The 27619-nt window shown below is 46.8% G+C and overlaps 1 protein-coding gene across 1 annotated transcript in view; it reads left to right on the plus strand.

Moving 5' to 3' along the window:
- The window catches only part of PROS1 (protein S), a 114241-nt gene extending 108583 nt beyond the window's left edge, over positions 1-5658 (plus strand). The window contains exons 14-15 of the mRNA XM_063956289.1: positions 63-294; positions 2796-5658. Coding sequence (XP_063812359.1) covers positions 63-294; positions 2796-2938 — 375 coding nt within the window. The 3' untranslated portion in view covers positions 2939-5658. The remainder of the gene's footprint in view (positions 1-62; positions 295-2795) is intronic.
- Positions 5659-27619: the final 21961 nt, after the last annotated feature.

A 27619-nucleotide genomic window follows, 5' to 3' on the forward strand; every position in this document is an offset into this window, starting at 1 on the left:
AGTATGTTTCTCTTCTATGTGTGTGGGCAATAACTGCAATACATATATATATATTTGCCTAGGATATCATTGTCAGCATTCAGAGCGTTACGGTGGCCCGACTCTCAACGAAACGGATTTGCACTGACAAAACTCTATTCATAAGTTTCACAGCCACAAAGTCGGCAATGGAGATAACGACCAATTCTTATACTGACATTAATTACGTAGACAAGGAGGAAATGAAGAGACAGCTTTCAATCCTGGACCAATCAATGAAGGGACAGCTGGACACGTACTTAGGAGGAATTCCAGGTAAGCTTTTATATTTATGAATTGGTAGAAAATGTTTGGTTGAACGAATGCAGTACAGTAACGTATCAAGTCAGAATTTGACACTTTATGGAAAATATGATAAAGTTCCGATATGCAGAGAAAAAAAATATTAGTTACATTTGCTATATATTCTATTACAATTGTTATAATATGAGTTGCTTTTTACATGTTTTGCCTATTTTTAAAAAAACTGGTACCCATATTTTCTCTGGTATCCGGTTGACAGGTCGACCAGTATTAGGTCAACAGGCAATAGGTCGGCCCCATATGGTCGACATGGTCAAAAGGTCGACAGGTATACTTTGTGCCCCTCAGCAGATGGCACCCTGCCCCCCAGCCCAATATACTGCTGAGATCAGCCTCATCCGTGCAGCTAAGAGTAATAGAAAACAACATAACTGGGTGCCCCTCCTGCCCCCCCCCCCCCCCCCCCCACACACACACACACACCTTAATATGTCAATTTTGTACATTCAGAAGTTATTCCACCAACACTATAATAATTTTACAATTAAAGCCCGATGTTCAGTTGAAGACTATGGATGACGTTTTTTTTTTATTATTATTATTATTATTATTATTATTGTTCTTTTGTATAAATATTCAATGACTGATTTCCATACACATATACTGTAGTGCTCTCTTACACATAAGCACAAACTGGAGGTGTTCATAAAAATTTTATGCAATCCTGTTAGACTGAGATGCCACCCATAGTATACCTTGAGAACATTTTCCTTTGTTTGCATACAAGTGAGGTTTTAGGTACATTAGTTCTAATGGCCTGCCTTTCTACTGGGTCACTGCCAAGGTCGGACTGGCCCACATGGGAACAGGGGAAACCACCGGTGGGCCCTACTGCCTGTGTGTCCTCCTCCTCCTCTAGGGATCAAGTTCCAGACTCTATCCTAGTGCACTGGATTTATGCATTATACATATGTTACATTATGCTTCACAATAATTTGGTTTATTATATATTTACCAAGGGGTACAGAACATGTAATGGTTAGCCAAACCTCTGTGGTGGCTGGCCACGCCCCCACTGGAACCTGGTCACACCTTTAAGCATGGGCCCCTACAGCAGCATTCCCCAGGTGGGCTCTTCATGCCCCAGTCTGACACTGGTCACTGCCATGTGTAACTTGGGTTGGTGTGGATTACTGGAATTCATATGACAAGCCAAAGAGGGTATCTGTCCTATTGCTGATTATATGCGTTTGCATGTACAGAATTATTTCAGCATAAAACACTGGAATAACACAAAACTAATAGGGATTGTGGGATATAAATGTTGTAGCTGTAAGTAGCACTAAAAGCAGAATTTGGAGTGTACAGTGTCTCCAGCAAGGTAATGAAGCATCAGTCCTTGCAGTATTTAGTACATATGTTTACTAAGAATCAAATCATTTTGATCTCTTATATAGTTTGGAGGAATTTCAATGGAACGTTGAGCCTACTGTGTATGGCGGATTGAATTGCCGCATTTGTGCTGTAAAGAAGATCAGTCTTATATTACAGTGTTATGAAGTGAAACCTGTTACCGCAGTAGCCAAAAATAAGACCATAATGATATCGTAAGGAAGAAGATGTTTGTAGTGCATTTAGTTTTCTCTTGATGTTTGCTTCATTTATTTATTGTTATTATTATTATTATTATTATTTATAAACACTGAAAGTATATAGCACACACATTCCACAGCGCTTTACAGAGAATATTACAGCCATTCACTGTCCCAGTGCAGCTTACAATTACTTGCCTGGCATGGTCACATCAGATGCAACTACACCAGGCTGGGCTTTCCCTGACATGGTCGCATCTGATGCAACCAGTCAGAAACGTCCACTCAGAGGGACCTGCCAGCCCTGCTGCGACCGCCACGACTCTACCCCCAGTGTATTCCGATCACTGCTGAATACAGTGATCGGTCAGCCCTGCAGCATTTCCCCAACCCGGCGGAAACCCTCCCTCTGTCCCGATCACTGTGTGCAGTGATCGGGCCATATGCAGCTCTGCCCTTCCTCCTGCCTCTTCCTCCTGTTCCGATCGCTGCAGCCAGCAGAGATCGGGCAGGCAGCCCAGCGTCTCCCCTCCTGCCAGCATTAAAAAAAAACACACAGCTGCGGCTTTGGACCCTCCCCTTGTCCCAATCACTGTGGCCAGCAGTGACAGGACATCCCAGCATCATCTCCCCCCCCCCCCTCTCTCCCGCCTTCCCCATACATCTCTGTCCAATTACCGTCATCGGGATCGATGGTAGCGATGTTTCGATGGTAACTGATGTTCCGATGTTTGGAGAGAAAAAACAACCTTGTTTTTAAAAAATATTTTAAAAAAGTGTTTTTTTCCTTTTATTCTAATAAAAACTTTGTGGACAAGTTTAAAAAACAGGGTTTTCACCTAATTAAAAAAAAACATTTTCGGGTGAAAAAAAAATTGCCAGGTAAGTGGTTAACGACACCTTATTTACTTTCATCCTCAGATATCCCCGTTACAGCCACTCCAGTCTCAGCCTTCTATGTCGGCTGCATGGACGTCACCATTAATGGCAAACTTGTCGACTTGGATGAAGCTGTGCTCAAGCAAAATGATATTCGCTCACACTCCTGTCCTTTAATTTCATAGTTTCAAGGGAGAGGTTGTATTTTTTTTTTTTTTTTGTTTGTTTTTTTTGTAGAACCTACTACTGAATAACCACATTTATCCGACTGGTAAGAGAAGCACCAGTGATAAATCATCTGTGTGGTGTGTTTTTAATATGCTGTAATGTATCGAGCGCTGAAATTCATTCCTTTGTTTTTTTAGCTCTGTCAATGTTACAAGAACAAAGGTCAAATTTGTAGCATTAAAACAAAGTTAACAACAGTATAGAAAATATCATATGTTGTCTTTTTTTTTTTTCATCTTATGGTGAGATTTTCCTTAGTGTGTTACTTTGCTTGTTATGGGGTTGGGGGTAATGTTCTTGTGAAGCCACATTTGGGATACACTGGGGTCAGGGCTGTTTCTAGCCAATTTGGCTCCCAGTGCGAGATTTAAAAATGCGCCCCCCCATGACATAAAAAAATGGCTGTGGCCTAATGGGTGTGGCCTAATTTAAATGGGCATGGCCTCGTCTGAAAAGACTACCTCACAATCCAGTTTTTGACCCTGCTCCAACAGATCACGACCACCACAGGAAAAAAAAATTCTACCATATTAAGCCCCACACAGTAATGCCACCTGCACCATATTATGCCACACACCGCAATGCCCTTGATACATTAAATCCCCACACTACGGCAGGCAAGAGTCCCCATTTCACACATTACGGCAGGTGTCCCCATTTTACACATTGAGAGAGAGAGAGAGAGAGAATACTTGCAGAGGCGATTACCGCTCTTCAGCCCGCCTCACCAGTCGCTCCTCGCGCCGGCCTTTCCCTCTTCCTAACATGGATCCCCCTCTGTACTCTGCTCGGGGGGGGGGGGGGGAGTTTCGCGGAGTGACGGGGTTGCGTCGTGACCTAACAACGCAACCGCGTCATTCCATGAAACTCCGCCCCCCGAGCGGGTTACTTGGGGAGAAATAGGAGGGGGGAAGCAGGGAGCCACAGTTAGTGCCGCGGTGGGCGCCCAGTGCGGTTGCACTGCTCGCCTGCCCCAAGAAACGGCCCTGACTGGGGTAAATATACAAAGGTAGGAGATGTTGCTCATGGCAACCAATCAGGCTCTACTTAACATTTATCTAGCTGCTTCTAGAAGATAATAGATAGATGGAAAAACCTCCCATCTTAGTAATTTTACCCCTATGTTGTGAACACTATATGAAACACCTCGGTGGAAATACAATGAACAGCAATTTGTCAAAATTGCTAATTTTCTGTAATTTTTTTGCTCCAGGATTTAAAGCTTCCGGCTGGTTTTGCTTTTTAAAAAAAATAGCTGTAATAAATCAGGGAGCTAAAAATACACAGCAAAACCATGAATTTAATGCATAACTAAAATTAAATTGTATCTCTAAAATAAAACCCCACCAATTAGCACATTGGTGGGGAGTGTACAAGACCTCCACCATTTGTCATGCACTTGTCCCAGTGGAGCCTGTGTAACAGTCACATACGTTACCAGAAAAGGCAGGAGAAAATGAGTTCCATGAATTTCACTACCCGGATACATGTCAAGAGTGTTGGCGATTACAGCCGTATCCATTCAGTGCTGTAGACAGGAGAAAGCACTGAAGCGTCACTCATCCAATATGAGCCTAAAACTGGATCTGACATGTACTGAAGCCATAGATCAGCTACTTGAGGATGAGGAGATTTTATTTTATAATTTACAGTAAGAGCTACAGTAAATATGTTGCAGATAAGGTACTATTAAAACATTTAGCAATTGGTCCTAATTAAAAAGCAAATAAAATAAGCTTTTGAAATATATTTTTATAACCCCTTCTGTAATCTCCATTATTTTATTAGTGTCAGATCTAGATGACCCTGAAAGGGCTTTAGGTATATGTCGGAGGTAGTATCCTATTCACGGCCGTAGAGAGCTGTGCTGATCCCGGGTACTTTTCGGGGGGAGTGGACAAATCGTGCAGGAGGTGTGGTCATGCCCACTTAGAAAAATAAAATAAAAGATAAAAGTATTTGCAGCGCCGCAGCGGACCCGGACCCTGCCGGGTAATTACTACCTGCCCCCTCTCTCATCAGCCCTGATCCTATGAAACAATTTGGGCCTGACTTTGAGTCAGACACAAGACTGGATGGGTGTCGTGGACTTCTGCAAACTGCCGGTGCGCCGCAAAAAGCAATTGCACAGAACAACAGTGGTACCCTGCATACGCACACGGACAGAGACTAAAAGTGCAGACAGTTATTAATCTATTGATAATATCTTGTTGTGCGGAATGGGGGTTTCTGTGCAGTAACTGACCTGGAATAAGAGCTGCACGTATAGACCAATGTAGTCAAAAGTGCCTTGAAGTATGAGTGATAAAAAAAAACATACAGTATGTTGAGGGGTTAAACTTTTTTTTCCCCCCCCAAATTGGCTTTTTTTTTTTTTATGAATACTAATTGCAGTAATCCATTTAGAAATGCATATATTGTATTTCGGTTATAATTTGATTACATTTACCCTTTGAAGACTGTTTTATAACTTGTGGTCTTTTATTACTCAAATACTGCACATAAATCCAACAATACAATACGTACTGAAGACAGGAAACGGTTCAGCTAGCCAGAATACTATATATAGAGACTATATACTGTATTGTTTCCATTTATTAGTGTTATTTTGCAAAAGAGAATGTACATGTAGAATCTTTACCATTTGAAATAAAGTGCTATTTTAGGAATACTGTAACGTTAGTGATTTTGTATTTTTTTGCAAATGCTATTTTGTATTGCACACAAATCCTTAATTCACTGGCTCCCAAACCTATCTGGTTGGTTCTTCATTTCATCAGCATCAGCATCCTCATCATCACAGCTACAGTTTGTTATTGAAAGTTTTGGTCCCTTATACAACAATACTAGTAAAATGGTCACTTCAGCCACTCTTACTCTACCCCTGCCCTCACCCTTTTCCCCTGCCTGCTGATGTCAGAGAGGGAGCACAGACTTACCAGCTTAGTTTGTCACTTGCCAAGTGGCACTGCTGTTCTGCTCCTCCCCAGGTACACGGCATGGATCTGTATATGCCCGTCAACTGACTGGTTGTTTGTATGCCTTATTTTATTTTCTTTAGCTTGTGTTTTACTTGTATTTCTCCCAACAGGGGGGGGGGGGGGCAAAACTGGTCGGAAAGCGCTGTTCCCTGCCTGCCTCTTGTGATGTGAAAGTGGTTGGGTGGAACGTTCCCTTTTAGAGCGGCGAGTTCTATCTCCATTACGTGGGAGGACCTACTTGCCATTTTACAGAGGGACCATTGTTAGGCCATTTAAGGGTAGTAGTACTGCCTATTCCTGTTTATGTTGCGATGGTTGCTACCCCATCCTATTTAAACAATCTTATACAAGATTGCATTGCTTTTTCTGCCACCGAAACCACTGAATTCTGTAGCTGCGTCAGTGTGACCGTTGGACTCTCTGCGGTTCATCTCACAAGTCTATATGGTGTTTGGCAAAGCATTTGGAGAAGTTACTTGATCTAGGCAATGTATGGGTGTGTTGATATACAGATGTGTCAACTTACGTTGTTGTTGGCGGCGTGGCACAGCATGCGAATTTCCGTACATGTGCCTGACACAGTACGCCATCCTGCAGTACCGTTTGCACCATACAGTCCTATGGAATCGCGGGTGTGAACGCGGCACACGCACCTGCCAGTGGGCCCCTTTTTCACAGCATACATTCTGCAACGTGCTGCAGCGCAAGCAAAGATATAAAAGGACACCCAACAGGACCCACTGGTCTAATTGTCTTTACTACACAGGGTGTCTTCAGATTCGCAACCTGCTTAATAATCTTAATGATTCCTTAGCTTTAGAGGCTATATGTAAATACCGTTATGTAGGCATTGTTATTTGTCATTGTACAGTGTGCATGAAAGCATCAAATGCAAATTAACCTCAATATAAAAATCAGGATAATACAGGGGGCACTAGGTATAACAAAGTAAGATCAAAGTGATAAGTAACTATTAGTGATATAATATAAAAGTATTGCACTTAAAATCGTGTGCCAATAAAATTGTCTTGAGACTCAGGCCCAGATTTATCAAGCCTTGGAGAGTGATAAATTGCACAGTGATAAAGCACCAACCAATCAGCTCTTAACTGCCTTGTTACAGGCTGTGTTGAAAAATAAGTCAGGAGCTGATTGGCTGGTACTTTATCACCGTGCAATTTATGACTCTCCAAGGCATGATAAATCTGGGCCTCAAAGTGCTGCCTCTCACCACACTGCCAGTATAAGAACAAGAGTTAAGCCAAGTTAGTAGTGCATTCCATTATAGGGACTATCTTTATTTCTGCAAGACAATAGTGCACTTTATTATAGGGACACAGGAACTATCTTTTTCTACTCCACCTATGTTGTTTTCGTGTCTTGGAGTAGCACCTCAACATAATCAAACATGACCGTAGAGTGTATTTTGTGAGCCCTAATTCAAGGTAGTCTTGCTTACAGAATCACAATCTGGTGCGATTCCTTCCTTTTGGACGAACCCAAAACATGTCAGTTTATGAATACTGCTAAACACGGTGGCAATAGGGGCAGTGTGCTACAAAGGAACCAGGGGTGGTTATCTGTTAAGCCCATGAAAACCATGTTTCTGCTGCGGGGTACACTGGGCTCCACAAGGATAGACATTGGGGTGTAGAGTAGGCTCTTGATCCGAGGCACCAACAGGCTCAAAGCTTTGATTGTTCCCAGAATGCACAGCGCCGCCTCCTCTATAACCCCGCCTCCCTGCACAGGAGCTCAGTTTTGTAGTTGGTGCTGCAGTAAGCAGGCACATAACAGAGGGGCTGCTCCAGGCAGCCCTATGAAGAGCTTTTTTTGAAAAAAAAAAGTGAAGACTACAAGGGCAGCAGCGGTGGTAAATGTCAGAAGACATTCACTGCTGCAGCTCCAGCTCTCCCCGGCGGCACTGTACACTCCCGAGCCCTGGTTGCCGGGTAACTACAGCAGGAGGCTCCGTTTTTTCTTCACAGTCAGGCACACACGGCGGGGGCTCTCCGGGATCGCGTGGCCGTGCTTCGGGAGGTGGTAAGTGGGTCCCGCTTGCGGGACCCGGTCTTTATCGTGATCCGGTGCGGTCAGTGGGAGGCGGGCCGCGCGCGCTGGCGGTGGACACTGTGGCAGTACAGGCGATCCCACTAGATCACCAGGGCATGGGTGCAGGTCAGGTTTTCTCTCTAAACCATTTTTAGTAGCCCACAGTACCCGGTGGTTTTGCCAGCAGGGGGATAAGGCTTAGACCTGAAGCCCCAGCCCCAGGGCTCCATTTCCCGCAAATGTTCCCGCCCTGGAGCTGCATATCTGTCTCTCCCTCACTCCCTGTCAGTGTCTGGGCGCCATTATCTCTCAGCTTCACTGTTCCTGGGACTGCTTGGGCAAATCCTCCTGTGTAAAGCCGCATGGTTGTCAGTGCTGTGACTTTACATGACACTTAAGTATTCTACCTGCCTTTTTAGACAGTGCTAGTTAAGAAAGAGTGCATTTAGTCAGGGTTTTCTAGTACAGTTACCCTGTGATATACATCCAGTTCTTACTGTGCAGTGTTATATCTATTGACTACATAGCTATATATATAAGCTAGTCCAGTGCAGTATTATTGTTAGTAATAACCTCTGCATTGTACAAACTGAGACTATCTGTGTGTGCATTAGCTAGCTGAGTGGTGTCCATTTTGTGTCTTTCACTCAACTTGCTATTCCTATAGTCTATAACCTGAGGGGGCTTGGTGCGTCAGGTTTTTTTATATTGATATAGGATTTTCACAAAGATTTACTTTAATACGTATTTATCTCTGTGATTTAGTCACCATATCTCTCCTTTTTCTCTGCTAGTGCTGACTACACTGCGCAGGGGTTTGGGTAAGAGGTATTGGGCTGCTGATAATTGTACTGTGTTACCTGATACTGCAAGTGATATTATGTTTGCCTCTGAGGGTAATGGTTCTGGGGCTGAACACACTACAGGTGTTGCTGAAGCCACAGACCCCTATGAGGAAAATATAGCAGCTGGGGGCTCTGGTTCTGTGGGCTCCTTGCCCCCCAGTGGGACTGTGGCAATGGGGGTACATAATAACCCACCATGGGCCGCTTTTTCCACGCATCTACATACGCTAGTTAATAAACTAACACCCCCTATGGGACCCCCTATGCCGGTACAGCCGTATGTGGTCCCTGCAGCTAACCCGCCGTGGGCGGACGATTTATCTGCTCAATTGAGGAAGTTGAACCAGTCCCTGACTACTAAAAAGTCTGAACATCGCTCGCCTAAGCCCAAGGGGTCCTCTAAGCGAGCTCTTGTCTCCTCACAATCCACTGCTGTCACTGACACCTCGTCTGATGAAGATGGCACTTACACTGACCCCACAGGTTCTGACTCAGATACGGCTGATGGGGAGGGTAGTTCACATGTGGATGTTCCTGATCTTTTGGAGGCTATTAAGTTGATTCTGCAGGTTACGGATGATCCCGAGCCATCCATCCCTCCTAAGAAACCAGATAGGTTCAAGCGTCAGAAGGTGGTTAAACAAGTTTTACCTCACTCTGACCACCTAGTGGATATACGTCAGGAACCCTGGGAAAACCCGGGTACGAAGTTTGTGCCTCAAAAGAAGATGCTGGCTCGTTATCCCCTCGCACCAGAGCTGTCTAAGAATTGGGCAACGCCTCCTCCAGTAGACTCACATGTGGCTAGGATGGTGGTTTCCTCAGCTCTACCTGTCACTACCGTCACGTCTCTAAAAGAGCCTACGGATAAACGTGTGGAGGGTTGTCTGAAAGCGATTTACACCCTCAAGGGTGCTGCACAAAGGCCCACTATTGCAGCAACATGGGCTGCAGAGGCTATTGAAGCATGGGCCTTGGAGTTAGAAGCTGAAATCTCTTCTGACCATGCTAGACAATGCTTGTCATATATTGTCACAGCTTCTCGCTATATTAAAGAGGCGGCTTCTGATGCCGGTATCCTTGCAGCCAAGGCCTCTACTACATCAGTCCTGGCTCGCCGGATATTGTGGCTGAGATCCTGGTCTGTGGATCTGGACTCTAGAAAAACCCTGGAGGTACTCCCTTTCAAGGGAGATATTCTGTTTGGGGAGGACTTAAATAAGATAGTGGCTGACTTGGCTACTGCCAAAACTGCCTGTCTGCCAAGTACCGCTCCTTCTGTGTCGAAGGCTAAAGGTACTTCCTTTCGCCCCTTTGGTCCTTCAGGTAAAGCAAAAGGTCAGGCGTACAACAAGCAGGCCCGCACTTCCAAACCTGGTAAGCCAAAGCCCAGAGAGCTTGGGTGGCCCGTCAGCCAGCTTCCAAGGCCGATAAGCCTGCCGCATGACGGGGCGGGCCTCCCCCCGGCTTTTAGGTTATACCCAGGAATGGTTGAAGTCCACTTCAGATGCCTGGGTACGGGAAGTCGTCACTCGAGGTTACGCCATAGTCTTCAAACACTCTACTTTCGGTGGTACAGACCCTCCTGGATACAGGAGTCGTAGTACAGGTGCCTCTTGCGCAGAGGGGCCGGGGGTACTATTCTCTGCTGTTTCTAGTCCCGAAACCGAATGGGTCCTCCTGGCCCATTCTCAACCTCAAGGCATTGAACAGGTTTGTGAAGGTTTCCAAGTTCCGTATGGAAACCCTTCGCTCTACAGTTCTGGCCTTGGAACCTGGGGACTACATGGTCTCCCTGGATATACAGGATGCTTACCTGCATATTCCTATAGCAGCGTCACATCAGCAATACCTGAGGTTTGCTATTGTCAACCTCCATTACCAGTTTCGGGCGTTACCTTTTGGTTTAACAACGGCTCCGCGAGTATTCACCAAGGTCATGGCGGTGATGACGGTGGTACTCCGCCGTCAAGGGGTCAGGACACTGCCGTATCTGGACAACTTGTTAATCCTGGCAAATTCCCCAGAACTTCTCCTACGTCATCTGGATATGACGGTCCGGTTTCTACAAGCCCACGGGTGGCTCATCAACTGGAAGAAATCCTCCCTGGTCCCTGCTCAGAGCATGGTGCATCTGGCAGCGCTATTGGACACTCACAACCAGCGGTTGTTCTTGTGTCAGGAGAAAGTCCTGAAGCTTCAGAACAGGATTCGTTGCTTCCTTTCTCGTCCGCAAGTGTCGATACATTCGGCGATGCAGGTGCTGGGACTCATGGTGTCAGCATTCGACATGGTGGCGTATGCTCAATTCCATTCTCGCCCCCTCCAGAGGCTGATTCTTTCCAAGTGGGACGGCCTGACTCACCGGATCAGGTCTCAAATTATCTCATTGACTCCGGAGGTCCGTCTGTCGCTGCTCTGGTGGCTCCAGGACCAACAGTTGTGCAGGGGCCGTCCCTTCTGGATATCCAACTGGGTCCTGTTGACGACAGATGCCAGTCTAAGTGGTTGGGGCGCGGTGCTGGAGCAACACTCCCTTCAGGGTCGGTGGACCAAGGAGGAGTCCCTCCTCTCAATCAACATTCTGGAATTGCAGGCGGTCTTCAATGCATTGAACCTAGCCCAGCATTTAATTCAGAACCGTCCTGTTCAAGTGCAGTCGGATAACGCCACCACAGTGGCTTACATAAATCATCAAGGCGGCACTCGAAGCCGTCTGGCAATGAAGGAAGTCTCACGGATCCTACATTGGGCGGAACGTTATCTACCGGCCATATCGGCAATCTTCATTCCGGGAGTCCTGAATTGGGAAGCGGACTTTCTCAGTCGTCAGGACGTACATGCCGGCGAGTGGGGCCTCCATCCAGAAGTGTTTCGACTCCTAGTGGAAAGGTGGGGCCTTCCAGACGTAGATCTGATGGCGTCTCGACACAATCACAAGGTTCCGGTCTTCGGAGCAAGGACAAGGGATCCTCAAGCAGCATCCGTGGATGCGCTGGCGGTGCCGTGGAGGTTTCGGCTGCCATACGTGTTCCCTCCGGTGTCACTACTGCCCAGGGTAATTCGGAAGTTCAAGCAAGAAAGAGGGATTCTGCTCCTCATAGCTCTGGCGTGGCCCAGACGGCACTGGTTCTCAGACCTGCAGGGTCTATCGTCAGAGCGTCCAATTCTACTTCCTCAACGCCCAGACCTTCTCGTTCAGGGCCCCTGTGTCTACCAGGACCTAGCCCGGCTGTCTTTGACGGCGTGGCTCTTGAAGCTTTCGTCTTGAAGGCTAAGGGGTTTTCTGTGGCGGTCATTCAAACTATGTTGCGGGCCCGGAAACCGGCTTCTGTTCGGATTTACTATAGGGTCTGGCATTCTTACTTTGGTGCGCATCTAACAATTATGACGCTTCCAAGTTTAGTACGGCCAAGTCATTGGCTTTTCTTCAGCAGGCGTCTCTGTATATTTGGGGTCCCTAGCGCTATATATAGGTGCAGGGTGTGGCACCCCAAAACACCAGCATAAGCCAGAAAACCCAGCATAACATACCAGTGAAAAAACTATAGTGTTAATAAATTAGTATTTAGGAAGCCGAAGCTATAGAGAAAGTGATACAAAAATGAAATGCAATGAAAATAGAGAAATAGTGTTAAAAAATTAATAAGTGAAAAGTGTTAATAGAATGTAAAGGTATGCCACACTAAGGCCATCCAGCTCAGCCAGTCCAGAGGCACCACACCTCACACCTCCATTACCCCAATCTGGGTCTAAGATTAACCAGCAAGGAGCCACATGATAATGGCTCCTTACTACAATATGTCTAAGCCAGGCCTGGCCAACCTGTGGCTCTCCAGATGTAGTGAAACTACACATCCCAGCATGCCCTGCCACAGTTTTAGCATTCCCTAATAGCAAAACTGTGGCAAGGCATGATGGGACTTGTAGTTTTACAACAGCTGGAGAGCCACAGGTTGGCCAGGCCTGGTCTAAGCTAAGAGCTACCTACCTTGGAGCAACCCCATAATGCTCCATGTGGCATGTCAGGGCCTGCACCTCCTCCTAATGCAGGAACCTCTCTGCCTCTCACAACAAACATATATATTGGTAGATGCTCAATTAGCTTAGTGATATCATTCAGGTGCTCGAAAGGGAGGGGTATTTCTAAGCAAGAAAAAAAGGCATTTGTTTCCCCCAGCACCCGGAATGATAACCGTAACCAGATATAAATTCCACATGATGACAGAATTCAGAGATCTTCGTTACACATATTTGCGCAAATGTGTGAATAAGCCCCAAAGCCGCATCAAGGCGTCTCTGTATATTTGGGGTCCCTAGCGCTATATCTAGGTGCAGGGTGTGGCACCCCAAAACACCAGCATAAGCCAGAAAGCCCAGCGTAGCATACCAGTGAAAAAACTATAGTGTTAATAAATTAATATTTAGGAGGCCGAAGCTATAGAGAAAGTGATACAAAAATGAAATGCAATTAAAATAGAGAATTAGTGACTTCCGGTTCCGGGTTCGCATGGGCTAGCAGGCTAACACCGGAGCTCCGCTTCCCGCCCGCGAACGATACCTTCTAACGGCTGTTCACAGCCTCCAACACCGCCAGCATACTACTGCGATCCGGGTGCTCCCCGATGGATCGCTTTGTGACCTCTGCAGCTCAGCCGGGACAGCCCGCACCGCGTCAGGAGAAACGCCGCTCTGAGGGGAATATGGCGCCGGAGTGAGGCACGGACGCTGCAGCCCCTGCTTCTAAAAAGACAGCCGCTGAGCTGTCAGACTCACCTCATAAGGTATGCCGCTCTCCTGACTCCCCCGTTACCTATGGGGATGTGGTGGAAGCAATACGGTCCACCATGGCACCGCTCCTTTCTCAGGCAGTCACAGATATCTCCTCCCAATTGAAAGCCCTTACACATAGGGTGACCCAGGCCGAGAATCAACTGGGGGCTACTTTGCATGAAGTTGCTGACATGCGTCACAGTGTTAAAGAATTAACATCTGATAACTACCAGATATGGAACAAGTTAGACGATATCGAAAATTGTTCGAGACGTAATAATATCCGTCTGTTTGGTTTACCTGAATCCATTAAAGGGCCGGCGATTGCTCATTTTGTCAGAAACACGCTACCTGATTTGTTGGGAATTACTCAAGAATGCCGTGACTTAGTGATTGAACGGGCACACAGAGTGGGTCCTGCCCCGACTCCTTCGAAACCGAGGCCGCGGGTCACGCTATTTAGATGTCTGAACTACCTACACAAAATGGCGTTTTGGTCGGCATCCCGACGTGTCAAAGATCTTCAGTGGGAGGGAAATAAATTGTTCATTTTCCAGGACTACTCCGTGGAACTGACTAGGGCTCGTAAGGCTTTCTCTCCGATATGTTCGAAGCTAGTCACTGAGAGCCGCAAATTCAGCTTGCTTTACCCAGCTCCTCTACGGATTTACGATGGCTCCACCCACAATGATTTCCTCTCTCCTAGAGATGCTGAGGACTATCTTCGTGAACTCCTTCGAGACAATGTAACCGACATCAGTGACCCCGTGTCCCTACCTCCCTGATTACTTCCCATAAACCTCTCTACTGCCCTTAACACAGATGAGTGTTCTCTAGTCACTCTCGTGCAGAGTTTATGGCTCCATTTAGTTGCATACAGTTATTCTATGTTATTTTTTGCTGGCTATGTTACGTTTCCATATTAACATATATGTTATCCTGGTTGGTTCTCACTATATGTTACCGTATTGTATTGTCCGTACGGACCTCATTGCTGAACTGCTCAATTTATGTTTTTCTTACACCATGATTATTGCTCCGGCTGCTGCTGCACCCAGTATATCTCGGCATTATCGAGCTGGTGGTAGTATTCACTTTATGTTAATTGTTCTCTAGTTCGCGGGGCAGGAGAAGCTCCTCCCTCTCCCATGCGCCTGCAGAATATCGTTAATACTTATCTCTCCCTTAGGATATTGTTCTTTTTACCCCGGAAGCATAGGGTCTATTGTGTCTTCTGCATTCTGCTTACACGTTATACGTTTTTAGGACGACTCCTAATAGCCCCTGCATATCTGTGGTGTCTTATGACTGTCTTTATGTTTTATGTGCGTTTGTCTCCTCTCCTCTCCCTCCTCTCCCTTTTTGTTTCCGTCACATCGAGTACTTCTAGAGAGATGAGTGGCATTTTTGTTTCACTTACTGCACTATGTCTGACGTAAAAATAGGGACGTGGAACGTGGGAGGATTCAATTCGCCGGCTAAGAGGAGAAAGGTACTTCTTTATCTTAATAAGCAGAATGTAGACATTGCTTTCTTACAGGAAACTCATCTGATTCCCGCGGAAGTAACCATACTAGCTATGTTGGGTTGGTCAGTGATGGCCTCCAGCCCGTATTCCTCCAGAGCCCGGGGGGTAGTGATTTTGATCAAGCGGCACATTCCCCATACCGTGACCTGCACTATCCAAGACCCGGACGGCCGTTATGTTATCGTATCCCTGACTATGAAAGGTAAACCATTGATCCTTGGGAACATATACGCCCCTACATCATACTCAAAATATTTCTTCCAAAAATTGGTTGGTTTGTTTACCCCTTACTTAGATATACCCATTGTCATTGGTGGGGATTTTAATCTGGTATCTTCTCTGCTCCTAGATAAATCGAACATCCCCACTTCCACCCACTATTTACCCAAACTGGGAATTCCCTCACTCTCAGATCATCTCCAATTAGTTGACATTTGGCGGGCTCACCATCCTACTGACAGAGACTATACATGCATGTCGGCCGCACACTCTACCCTCTCACGTATAGATTACCTCCTCATCTCACGATCCCTATTCTCCTCTGTAATGGACTCCTCCATCGCACCAATTGTCATCTCGGATCACGCTGTTGTGTCAGCTACCCTAACTCTGGACTCCTCTACCCCTACACCTAGATTATGGAAATTCCCCTCATACTTAGCCAAATCTCCTGATTTCTGCTTACATTTGGAGTCGGCCTGGAAGGACTTTGTCCAACTCAATGGATCTCACTTGGAATCAGATCCGATATTATTTTGGATGACCGCAAAGACGGTTCTTAGGGGTGACATCTCCTTCGTGGCACATTCCAAACGGCAAAACACCGCTAAATATTTATCACTTCGGTCAGCTCTTACCCTTAATTTTCAACAATATAAAAGTTGTCCAACCCCTAAAAATAGACAATCTTATCTACAATCCAAAACGCACTTTGAAGAATATATGGGATCTATGGGTGACCGTCACATGTTCTCGGTCAACTACCGATTCCATAGGTTCGGCAACAAAACCGGGAAATTACTCACCAACCTACTCAAGGGCACCCGTTCACCCGCTGTGATTCATCCTCTCCACAAGACCCCAGACATGTTCACTACCTCCGATCTAGAGATCGCTGATGTCCTTAGTGCATTTTATAGTCGGCTGTACTCTGACCCTCTCCCTTCACCCTCACCTTCCACGCCTGGCTCTCACACTGATGCTTCATTTTGGGAGTCCATCCACCCTCCCCGACTCCTCCCTAGTAATGCGGAATTGCTTATGGCACCCATATCTCTCTCCGAAGTGGAAAAGGCCATACGCCATACTAAGTCTGACAAGGCCCCGGGCCCCGATGGCTTTAGTGGGGACTTTTATAAAGTCCTACTTCCCCATGTAGGTCCGGTTCTCGTCACCGCCCTTAATTCTATGATGTCCTCACTCAGAACCCCACCCCATTTTAATTCTGCCACTCTCAAATTATTGCCTAAGCCAGACAGAGATCTGTCACTACCAGAATCTTACCGCCCTATATCTCTATTAAATTTAGACTACAAATTACTCACAAAAATACTAGCAGATAGATTGAAACCTCTTATGCCCCTTTTGGTCCACCAGGATCAATCGGGTTTTATATCTGGGCGCCACTCCGAAATTAACATTCGTCGGGTCCTCTCAGCCGTTTCTGTTTCTGATGCTTCTCCCCTAACTTCTAACTTGTTGCTTTCACTAGATGCCGAGAAGGCATTTGATCATGTAGACTGGCAACATCTATTCCTTACCTTGGATAGATTTGGGTTCCCCCCTCATTTCATTTCCATGATCAAATGCCTTTATTATAATGCTAAATCCCAAATTTCCTGCAACGGCCTGTTATCAGCCCCTTTCGAAATTAAAAAAGGCACCAGACAGGGATGCCCCTTATCACCTCTCTTATTTGCCCTAGCCCTAGAACCCCTAGCCATTGCCCTCAGAGCCTCCCACACTTTCACTGGAATAAAAATAGGTATCAAAGAATTAAAGGTATCACTATTCGCTGACGACATGCTATTATTCATATCTGACCCCAAACGCTCTATCCCTGCTATTTTAGAATTGATCCACTCTTTTGGCAATATCGCGGGTTACCGCATTAATATTTCTAAATCGGTGCTGCTTTGTTTAGGCGCCACGCACACTGCTTTAGCCCCTTTCCTCTACTCCCTCCCATTTCGCTCCTCTAACACCTCCATTAAATATCTGGGGATTCACATACCATCTACTCTTCCACGACTCTATTCCCTAAACTTTTCACCTGTCATTGCTAGGATCTCAGCCCTACTTCTAGGATGGAAACTCCTCCCGATATCCCTTCTAGGCCGAATTGCTGTTATACAAAGTATAATATTCCCTAAAATCTTTTATGTGATGCAAAAACTACCAGTATCATTGAACGCACATGACTTGGGGGCTCTGCGGAGGATGATGAGTTCTTTTGTGTGGACGGGGAAGAAACCTAAAATTGCCCTTTCTAAACTTATAGGTCCTCGCAGAGCGGGGGGCGTGGGGTGTTGCCGGACCTCCCCTCTTACTCTCACTCAATCATGTTTCGATATGTTACTGACTGGTTAACAGACAAATCTACATTTACTTTTATCAGTGTCGATGAAGCCCTTTTCTACCCCTTTTCACCAGCCGCTTTACTCCTAACACCACCTGCTCTTCTTCCTCCTCAGGTAAAGACACATATTTTATTTAAAGACATATTTCTGTCATGGCGAGGGGTAAACAAACGGTTGAAGAGGAACCCGTTGCATGCCGCTTCTATTCCATTATGGGGTAACCCAGCTTTCCCACCTTCTATTTCCAACGCCCTGTTCCGGCTCTGGAGGGATAGGGGACTGTACGACTCTACCAAAGTCTTTGACCCGGGTGGTAATTTTGTTCAGTTTGCTGACCTAGTAGTCTCCTATGAGCTTCCACACACCCATTTTTATATGTACCTCCAAATGAGACATTACCTTTCTTCTCTTAGCTGGTCTACCTCCTCGCGAACCTCCTCTCCGCTCACTGACCCATTGAGGCCGGTGATGATGCATAGTGCACGGGAAGCATACCGTATCAGTTTATTGTACTCTCTCCTTACTACAAATGGCTCAGAGAAGCGATGGGAAGGTGTCAGAAAGTCTTGGGATATAGATCTGATTTATCCCATGCAACCAGATCAGATGACCAATCACTTTATTCAGGCCTTGAAGACGCTCCAATCATCGTATTTACAGGAGGTCCATATTAGAACACTCCACAGGGCTTACATCTCACCAGCACAATACGCTCATTTTAACCCGTCTAATTCTGCTGAATGTATTAAATGCCACTGTGCTACCGCCTCCTTTCTCCACTGTATGTGGGATTGCCCGCGCATACGCCGCTTTTGGTACAAACTCCTTAACTATATTAAACGCATTTTCAAATTTGTTCCAAATCTTGACCCCCTAGCCTGCTTACTGGCGGACTTTACGAGCTGGAATCTTGGCCTGAATAGATATGCCTTCACCCGTTATTGACAATTATAGTTACTGTTGCAAAGAAAATAGTTCTGACACATTGGTTAAAACGCACCTCCCCATCGCTCTCTGAAGTGCACCAAAAGATGTTGCAACTCATGTATTTCGACAGGAGATCTGCTTTGTCTAATGTCATCACTGGAGCGGTTACGTTCCACAAGAAATGGGTCTTATTCATACTCTCTCTTAACCCAGAAACCCAAAACTCCATATTCACACTATTTGACCGTACCGAATACTCTCTCCATAAAAGTATCTCCCTCCCCCCCACGCAAACCACCCCCCAGCGATTGCTATAACACTTATGTTTGTTGACAATTAAGGATGATTGCCCTCTCTCTCTCGTACCTTCCTATTTCTTCCCTCCCTATCTTACCTGTGTCTGTGTTTCGTTGTCCCCCCACCTCCCTATTTCTAGGTTCAAGATATATTTTGGATATCAATTATGTGAAGATATGCATTTCTAATGACCACACTGTTGGCACAATGTATGTAACAGTTTAAAGTCTGATTGATCTATCTCATTGTGTGGGACCTTCTGAGGTATCACCTCTGGTCATTTATGATATTGATATCTTTCACTGGATTATATGTACCCTTTCTTTATTGAAAATCTAATAAACAGAATTTACAAAAAAAAATAGAGAAATAGTGTTAAAAAATTAATAAGTAAAAAGTGTTAATAGAATGTAAAGGTATGCCACACTAAGGCCATCCAGCTCAGCCAGTCCAGAGGCACCACATCTCACACCTCCATTACCCCAATCTGGGTCTAAGATTAACCAGCAAGGAGCCACATGATAATGGCTCCTTACTACAATATGTCTAAGCTAAGAGCTACCTACCTTGGAGCAACCCCATAATGCTCCATGTGGCATGTCAGGGCCTGCACCTCCTCCTAATGCAGGAACCTCTCTGCCTCTCACAACAAACATATATATTGGTAGATGCTCAATTAGCTTAGTGATATAATTCAGGTGCTCGAAAGGGAGGGGTATTTCTAAGCAAGAAAAAAAGGCATTTGTTTCCCCCAGCACCCTGAATGATAACCGTAACCAGATATAAATTCCACATGATAATAGAATTCAGAGATCTTCGTTACACATATTTGCGCAAATGTGTGAATAAGCCCCAAAGCCGCATCAAGGCGTTTCTGTATATTTGGGGAACCTAGCGCTATATCTAGGTGCAGGGTGTGGCACCCCAAAACACCAGCATAAGCCAGAAAGCCCAGCGTAGCATACCAGTGAAAAAACTATAGTGTTAATTGTCATGACTGTGGTTTTGTGAACCCGGTGTTAGTGAAGTCTGTGCGGGCGACTGGAGGACTATGTGAATACTTTCACTGACCTGGTTTGGGAGTGCTGTGGGCTTGGGGTCTTCCCCGGCGACCGGGAAGAGGAACCGCAGCAGAGATGGACGAATCTAGGCCCTCCCCACGCAGGACTTGGTCGGCAGACAGGAAGCACGTATGGATGCTGGAGGTCTCCTGAAAGACAGAACTTGAAAAGGTGTTGAGGAATGAATTAAGGAGTACCGGATGCTGGAGACACCAACTACGCTTGTGAGCACTGGGTGTTTGGAGGCACTGAGGTGCTAGGAGGCACTGAGGTGCTTGGAGGCACTGAGGTGCTTGGAGGTGCAGAAGTGCCTGGAGACACTGAGGTGCTTGGAGGCACGGAGATGCTGAGGCGCAAAAATGCTGAGGCGCGGAGGTGCTGAGGCGCAGAGGTGCTGAGGCGCGGTGGTGTTGAGCCACGGAGATGCTGAGGCACGGAGGTGCTGAGGCACGGTGGTGCTGAGGCACGGAGGTGCTGAGGCACAGAGGTGCTGAGGCACGGTGGTGCTGAGACACGGAGGTGCTGAGACACGGAGGTTCATGGAGGCACGGAAGCCACAGGGATACGGGAGCTCTGGAGATCACTACTACAACAGCAGTAAAGATGAAACACGGCAGCTGTGGTTTTCAGTTGAGACTATGGAATACAGTACTGTGCCTTTAAGATGAACCACTGCAGCTGTGCCTTTACATTGAGACTTGTGGAAATAGTGAATATCAGTGGCAACACAAAAGTAAACCAAACGGGGTAACAAGGGAACAGAGTTTCCACAGGAACTAAAGTACAAAGGTTACCTTTAGGGAGCTCAGCTTTAAGGCTCACACAGAGCTGTGTGTGACACGAGGAACTGGCCCAGTTTCCAACTCAGTCTCCCAACTTATACTTCCTGGTCCTTGGTGATTGGTGAGCAGGATTAGGTGATGCAGAGAGTCTCAGGCTGGCAGAGGATTGGACAACTCTGGGTCAGGTGAACAGTCACTGTCATGTGAGTACTCTAGACTAGGCTGTGATGTAGAATGAGGCCTAGCAGGCCGAGAGAACACTGAAGCCTGAACTTCTGCAAAACATAAGATGCTGGCTTTTAGGCCTAAACTTCAGATTACTGAATTCAGCCTCACACAGGAGATCACCACAGGTGGAGCTAATTAACTATTACCTTTCAGGCAGAGAACTCAGGAAAACTCATAGTGCTGACAAGCTGTTTAACTCAGTGAGTAAAAAGACACAGGATCCAGGACAGATGGCAGGGGTAAGTCACCAAATACGAGAACTACAGTCAGAATCGTGACAGTACCCCCCTCTTCAAGGGTGGACTCCGTACACCCATCTTTGGTCTTAGAGGAACTTGATGAATAACTTGTACACAAAGATTCAGAAAAGTGGAAACCAGAAGGTCCAGAATCAAAACTTAAGCTGAATTCTTCAAAAGTCTTCCTGATCTTCATCTTCTGAACAGGTAGACCATCCATCATTGACAAAACTGGAATTTCCTTCATCTGAAAGGACTGAGGAATAAACTGTAGAAGGTTCCTTTCCTAGATTAGTAATACGAGAAGATTGTGCTTTTGAAGCTAGCACTCCACTGAGGCTTAAATTAAATCTTGTTCTATAACGAGGACTTTTCATACAGAGACCTGTAGAGTTTTTTGGTAATTCTGGAACCTCTTCATGCGTTAAAGCATAACAGGAACGAATGGGACCTCCCAGGAAAGGAGTAGCATCATAAACTGGATCAAATTCAGAGTCTGAGTCCAAGTCTATTGGAAGATACCAGTCGTCTTTGGGAGTAACTACATCCGTTTTGTAAGCTGCATTAACAAGTTCTGAACAACACAAGGAATTTGGAGTGGAATCAATGGAAACATAACCAATTCTTAAATCCACAGGCTGTTGTCTTTGTACTGTTTTCCAATTCTTGGCATCACTGAAATTCTTAAGGTATTGGTTCATCAAGGCATTATCTTGCTCAGAAAGCGATGGGTCAAAAAACGGAGCATTGGCTGAATGTTCTGAAGACTGAGTGGAGGATGAAATTGGACTCATGGAAACAGATGCCACTGAAACATTAGACTGAGGTACACATTCAGACATAAGGTCAATAGCCTTGGTATTTTTCTTGACTTTGGTGGCTACAGCAGAATTATTCTGACATTGATGAGAAGAGGTATTAGTTTTCCCTGCAGAAGCTATGGACTCAATGCTGGAAGACGAGGAAACAGAATCAGAGACAGACTAAAGTCTAATTTTAGAACTAGATGGTGGAAGTCCTTTACTGTGACCAACTGTCAAAAGTTCTTTACTCGAGCCAATGCTTGGAATCGGTTTGAGTCCAGATGAGCTTGAACAGACTGAAACTGGAGAAATCTTTGGCTGGACGAGTAGGACTGGATTGGATCCGAGGATACTTGAATTGGCTGGAGCCAAAGGAGACTGACCAGGATGGTCCTGGAGTATCGCTGGACCGGATGGAACCGGAACGGACTGACCAGGCAGGGCCTGGAGTATTGCTGGACTGGCAGGAGCCCTTTCTTCACGGGGCTGGGCTGAGGCAAGAGCCCCCACTTCACGGGGCTGGGCTGAGGCAAGAGCCCCCACTTCACGGGGCTGGGCTGAGGCAAGAGCCCCCACTTCATGGGGCTGAGCTGAGGCAAGAGCCCCCACTTCACGGGGCTGGGCTGAGGCAAGAGCCCCCACTTCACGGGGCTGGGCAGCACTCTGTAGACTCTCTGGCTGGGCAGCACTCTGTAGACTCTCTGGCTGGGCAGCACTCTGTAGACTCTCTGGCTGGGCAGCACTCTGTAGACTCTCTGGCTGGGCAGCACTCTGTAGACTCTCTGGCTGGGCAGCACTCTGTAGACTCTCTGGCTGGGCAGCACTCTGTAGACTCTCTGGCTGGGCAGCGCTCTGTAGTCTCTCTGGCTGGGCAGCGCTCTGTAGTCTCTCTGGCTGGGCAGCGCTCTGTAGTCTCTCTGGCTGGGCAGCGCTCTGTAGTCTCTCTGGCTGGGCAGCGCTCTGAAGACTCTCTGGCTGGGCAGCGCTCTGAAGACTCTCTGGCTGGGCAGCGCTCTGAAGACTCTCTGGCTGGGCAGCGCTCTGAAGACTCTGGCTGGGCAGCGCTCTGAAGACTCTCTGGCTGGGCAGCGCTCTGAAGACTCTCTGGCTGGGCAGCGCTCTGGAGACTCCCTGGGGCTGGATCCTCTGAAGAACCCCCTCCAGGGGCTGGACACTCTGAAGAACCCCCTCCTGGGGCTGGACACTCTGAAGAACCCCCTCCTGGGGCTGGACACTCTGAAGAACCCCCACCTGGGGCTGGACACTCTGAAGAAACCCCTCCTGGAGCTGAACACGGATGCCCCTCCTTGGGCTGTAGACACGGACGCCACTCCTTGGACTGTAGACACGGACGCCCCTCCTTGGGCTGTAGACACGGACGCCCCTCCTTGGGCTGTAGACACAGACGCCCCTCCTTGGGCTGTAGACACGGACGCCCCTCCTTGGGCTGTAGACACGGACGCCCCTCCTTGGGCTGTAGACACGGACTCCTCTGTGACTCTAAATGGCTTGAACATTCTTCTCTGGACACCCAACTTGGGATAAGGTCTTTTAATCACCGGACCCCAGTCATAAATTTGAGTCTCTTTCAGAGTAGCCTTCTTGATACCCCCGTCAGCAGTAGCAGGATCGGCTACTGTGAACGACTTGTAGACATGAGCACCATGATACTGAGATTTGTCATCATTCCCTGGCTTGCGAAGAATGCAGTCTTTAACAAAATGACCGGAATTTCCACAGTAAAGACAGAGGTGTAGCTCCCTACCCCGCTGACGTTCAGCTTCAGAGAGCTTGGGCCGTGGATAGCTCTGATGAACAACTTTTCCTTGCACAGAGAAAGAGACTTTATTAACTGGATGGGACAAAACAGGTTCAACAACGTTAGTAGTATTCCTGAAGAGATCAGGCATCACAGAAAGAATACTAGACAAAAGTTCTTGTAACTGTAATAACATCTGGTAGAAAACTTGCAGTTGGTCAGGAGTCTTAGTGCAGAAGGTCTGAGAATCTCTGGATAACGAAGTCCGCTGCAGACACTGTGCCAATTGATGCTGAGTCGACTCCAAACCCTCCAAGCGTCCTGCAATATTGCTTAGGAGGTCCTGCGTCAGACAAACACTTTCGGCCGGGTCCATGTGGCTAGTTCCTACTGTCATGACTGTGGTTTTGTGAACCCGGTGTTAGTGAAGTCTGTGCGGGCGACTGGAGGACTATGTGAATACTTTCACTGACCTGGTTTGGCAGTGCTGTGGGCTCGGGGTCTCCCCCGGCGACCGGGAAGAGGAACCGCAGCAGAGATGGCCGAATCTAGGCCCTCCCCACGCAGGACTTGGTCGGCAGACAGGAAGCAAGTATGGATGCTGGAGGTCTCCTGAAAGACAGAACTTGAAAAGGTGCTGAGGAATGAATTAAGGAGTACCGGATGCTGGAGACACCAACTACGCTTGTGAGCACTGGGTGTTTGGAGGCACTGAGGTGCTAGGAGGCACTGAGGTGCTTGGAGGTGCAGAAGTGCCTGGAGACACTGAGGTGCTTGGAGGCACGGAAGTGCTGAGGCACGGAGATGCTGAGGCGCGGAGATGCTGAGGCGCGGAGGTGCTGAGGCGCGGAGGTGCTGAGGTGCGGTGGTGCTGAGGCGCGGAGATGCTGAGGCACGGTGGTGCTGAGGCGCGGGGGTGCTGAGGCGCGGAGGTGCTGAGGCATGGTGGTGCTGAGGCACGGAGGTGCTGAGACACAGAGGTTCTTGGAGGCACGGAAGCCACAGGGATACGGGAGCTCTGGAGATCACAACTACAACAGCAGTAAAGATGAAACACGGCAGCTGTGGTTTTCAGTTGAGACTATGGAATACAGTACTGTGCCTTTAAGATGAACCACTGCAGCTGTGCCTTTACATTGAGACTTGTGGAAATAGTGAATATCAGTGGCAACACAAAAGTAAACCAAACGGGGTAACAAGGGAACAGAGTTTCCACAGGAACTAAAGTACAAAGGTTACCTTTAGGGAGCTCAGCTTTAAGGCTCACACAGAGCTGTGTGTGACACGAGGAACTGGCCCAGTTTCCAACTCAGTCTCCCAACTTATACTTCCTGGTCCTTGGTGATTGGTGAGCAGGATTAGGTGATGCAGAGAGTCTCAGGCTGGCAGAGGATTGGACAACTCTGGGTCAGGTGAACAGTCACTGTCATGTGAGTACTCTAGACTAGGCTGTGATGTAGAATGAGGCCTAGCAGGCCGAGAGAACACTGAAGCCTGAACTTCTGCAAAACATAAGATGCTGGCTTTTAGGCCTAAACTTCAGATTACTGAATTCAGCCTCACACAGGAGATCACCACAGGTGGAGCTAATTAACTATTACCTTTCAGGCAGAGAACTCAGGAAAACTCATAGTGCTGACAAGCTGTTTAACTCAGTGAGTAAAAAGACACAGGATCCAGGACAGATGGCAGGGGTAAGTCACCAAATACGAGAACTACAGTCAGGATCGTGACATTAATAAATTAGTATTTAGGAAGCCGAAGCTATAGAGAAAGTGATACAAAAATAAAATGCAATTAAAATAGAGAAATAGTGTTAAAAAATTAATAAGTGAAAAGTGTTAATAGAATGTAAAGGTATGCCACACTAAGGCCATCCAGCTCAGCCAGTCCAGAGGCACCACACCTCACACCTCCATTACCCCAATCTGGGTCTAAGATTAACCAGCAAGGAGCCACATGATAATGGCTCCTTACTACAATATGTCTAAGCTAAGAGCTACCTACCTTGGAGCAACCCCATAATGCTCCATGTGGCATGTCAGGGCCTGCACCTCCTCCTAATGCAGGAACCTCTCTGCCTCTCACAACAAACATATATGTTGGTAGATGCTCAATTAGCTTAGTGATATCATTCAGGTGCTCGAAAGGGAGGGGTATTTCTAAGCAAGAAAAAAAGGCATTTGTTTCCCCCAGCACCCTGAATGATAACCGTAACCAGATATAAATTCCACATGATAATAGAATTCAGAGATCTTCGTTACACATATTTGCGCAAATGTGTGAATAAGCATTATGGGGTTGCTCCAAGGTAGGTAGCTCTTAGCTTAGACATATTGTAGTAAGGAGCCATTATCATGTGGCTCCTTGCTGGTTAATCTTAGACCCAGATTGGGGTAATGGAGGTGAGGTGTGGTGCCTCTGGACTGGCTGAGCTGGATGGCCTTAGTGTGGCATACCTTTACATTCTAATAACACTTTTCACTTATTAATTTTTTAACACTATTTCTCTATTTTAATTGCATTTCATTTTTGTATCACTTTCTCTATAGCTTCGGCTTCCTAAATACTAATTTATTAACACTATAGTTTTTTCACTGGTATGCTATGCTGGGCTTTCTGGCTTATGCTGGTGTTTTGGGGTGCCACACCCTGCACCTAGATATAGCGCTAGGGAACCCAAATATACAGAGACGCCTTGAAGCGGCTTTGGGGCTTATTCACAAATTTGCGCAAATATGTGTAACGAAGATCTCTGAATTCTATTATCATGTGGAATTTATATCTGGTTACGGTTATCATTCAGGGTGCTGGGGGAAACAAATGCCTTTTTTTCTTGCTTAGAAATACCCCTCCCTTTTGAGCACGTGAATGATATCACTAAGCTAATTGAGCATCTACCAATATATATGTTTTCTTCAGAAGGGCCTGGACTTAGGCCTGCGTCTGGCCTCCCGCAAGGTTCATATTTCTGCCTTATCGGTGTGGTTTCAGAGAAAAATTGCGACCTTACCTGATGTGCATACCTTTACTCAGGGTGTGTTGCGTATCCAACCTCCCTATGTCCCACCTGTGGCTCCTGGGACTTGTCGGTGGTTTTGGAGGCGTTACAAGAGTCTCCGTTTGAACCTCTTGGTTCAGCTGATCTTAAGTGGCTTTCCCTTAAAGTGGTGTTTCTGCTGGCTATTGCTTCAGCTAGAAAAGTGTCGGATTTGGGTGCCTTGTCCTGTAGTTCCCCATATCTGATATTTCACCGTGACCTGGCGGTTCTTAGGACTCGTCCCGGATATTTACCTAAGGTGGTTTTCTCGTTCCACCTTAATCAGGAGATTGTGGTTCCGGCACTTGTTTCTCCTGATCTGTCTCCCAAAGAGCGGTCTTTGGATGTGCTACGGGCTTTCCGTATCTATGTGAAGAGAACTGCTTCTATTAGGAAATCTGATTCTCTCTTTGTACTGTTTGGATTTCACAAACGTGGCTGGCCTGCTCACAAGCAGACTTTGGCCAGATGGATTAGAATGGTGATTGCACATGCTTATGTGAAGGCTGGTCTGTCAGCTCCTGCTCACATTACGGCCCATTCTACTCGGTCTGTTGGACCTTCTTGGGCGGCCCGCTGTGATGCGACCCTTGAACAATTGTGCAAGGTGGCTACGTGGTCTTCAGTGAACACGTTCATAAGGTTCTATGCCTTCGATACTGCCGCTTCCCTTGATGCTTCCTTTGGACGCCGGGTTCTTGTGCCCGCTTCAGTGTGTCCCCTCCCATAAGGAACTGCTTTAGG

This window comes from Pseudophryne corroboree, chromosome 2 (genome assembly GCF_028390025.1).
Source record: "Pseudophryne corroboree isolate aPseCor3 chromosome 2, aPseCor3.hap2, whole genome shotgun sequence".
Lineage (NCBI taxonomy): Eukaryota > Metazoa > Chordata > Amphibia > Anura > Myobatrachidae > Pseudophryne > Pseudophryne corroboree.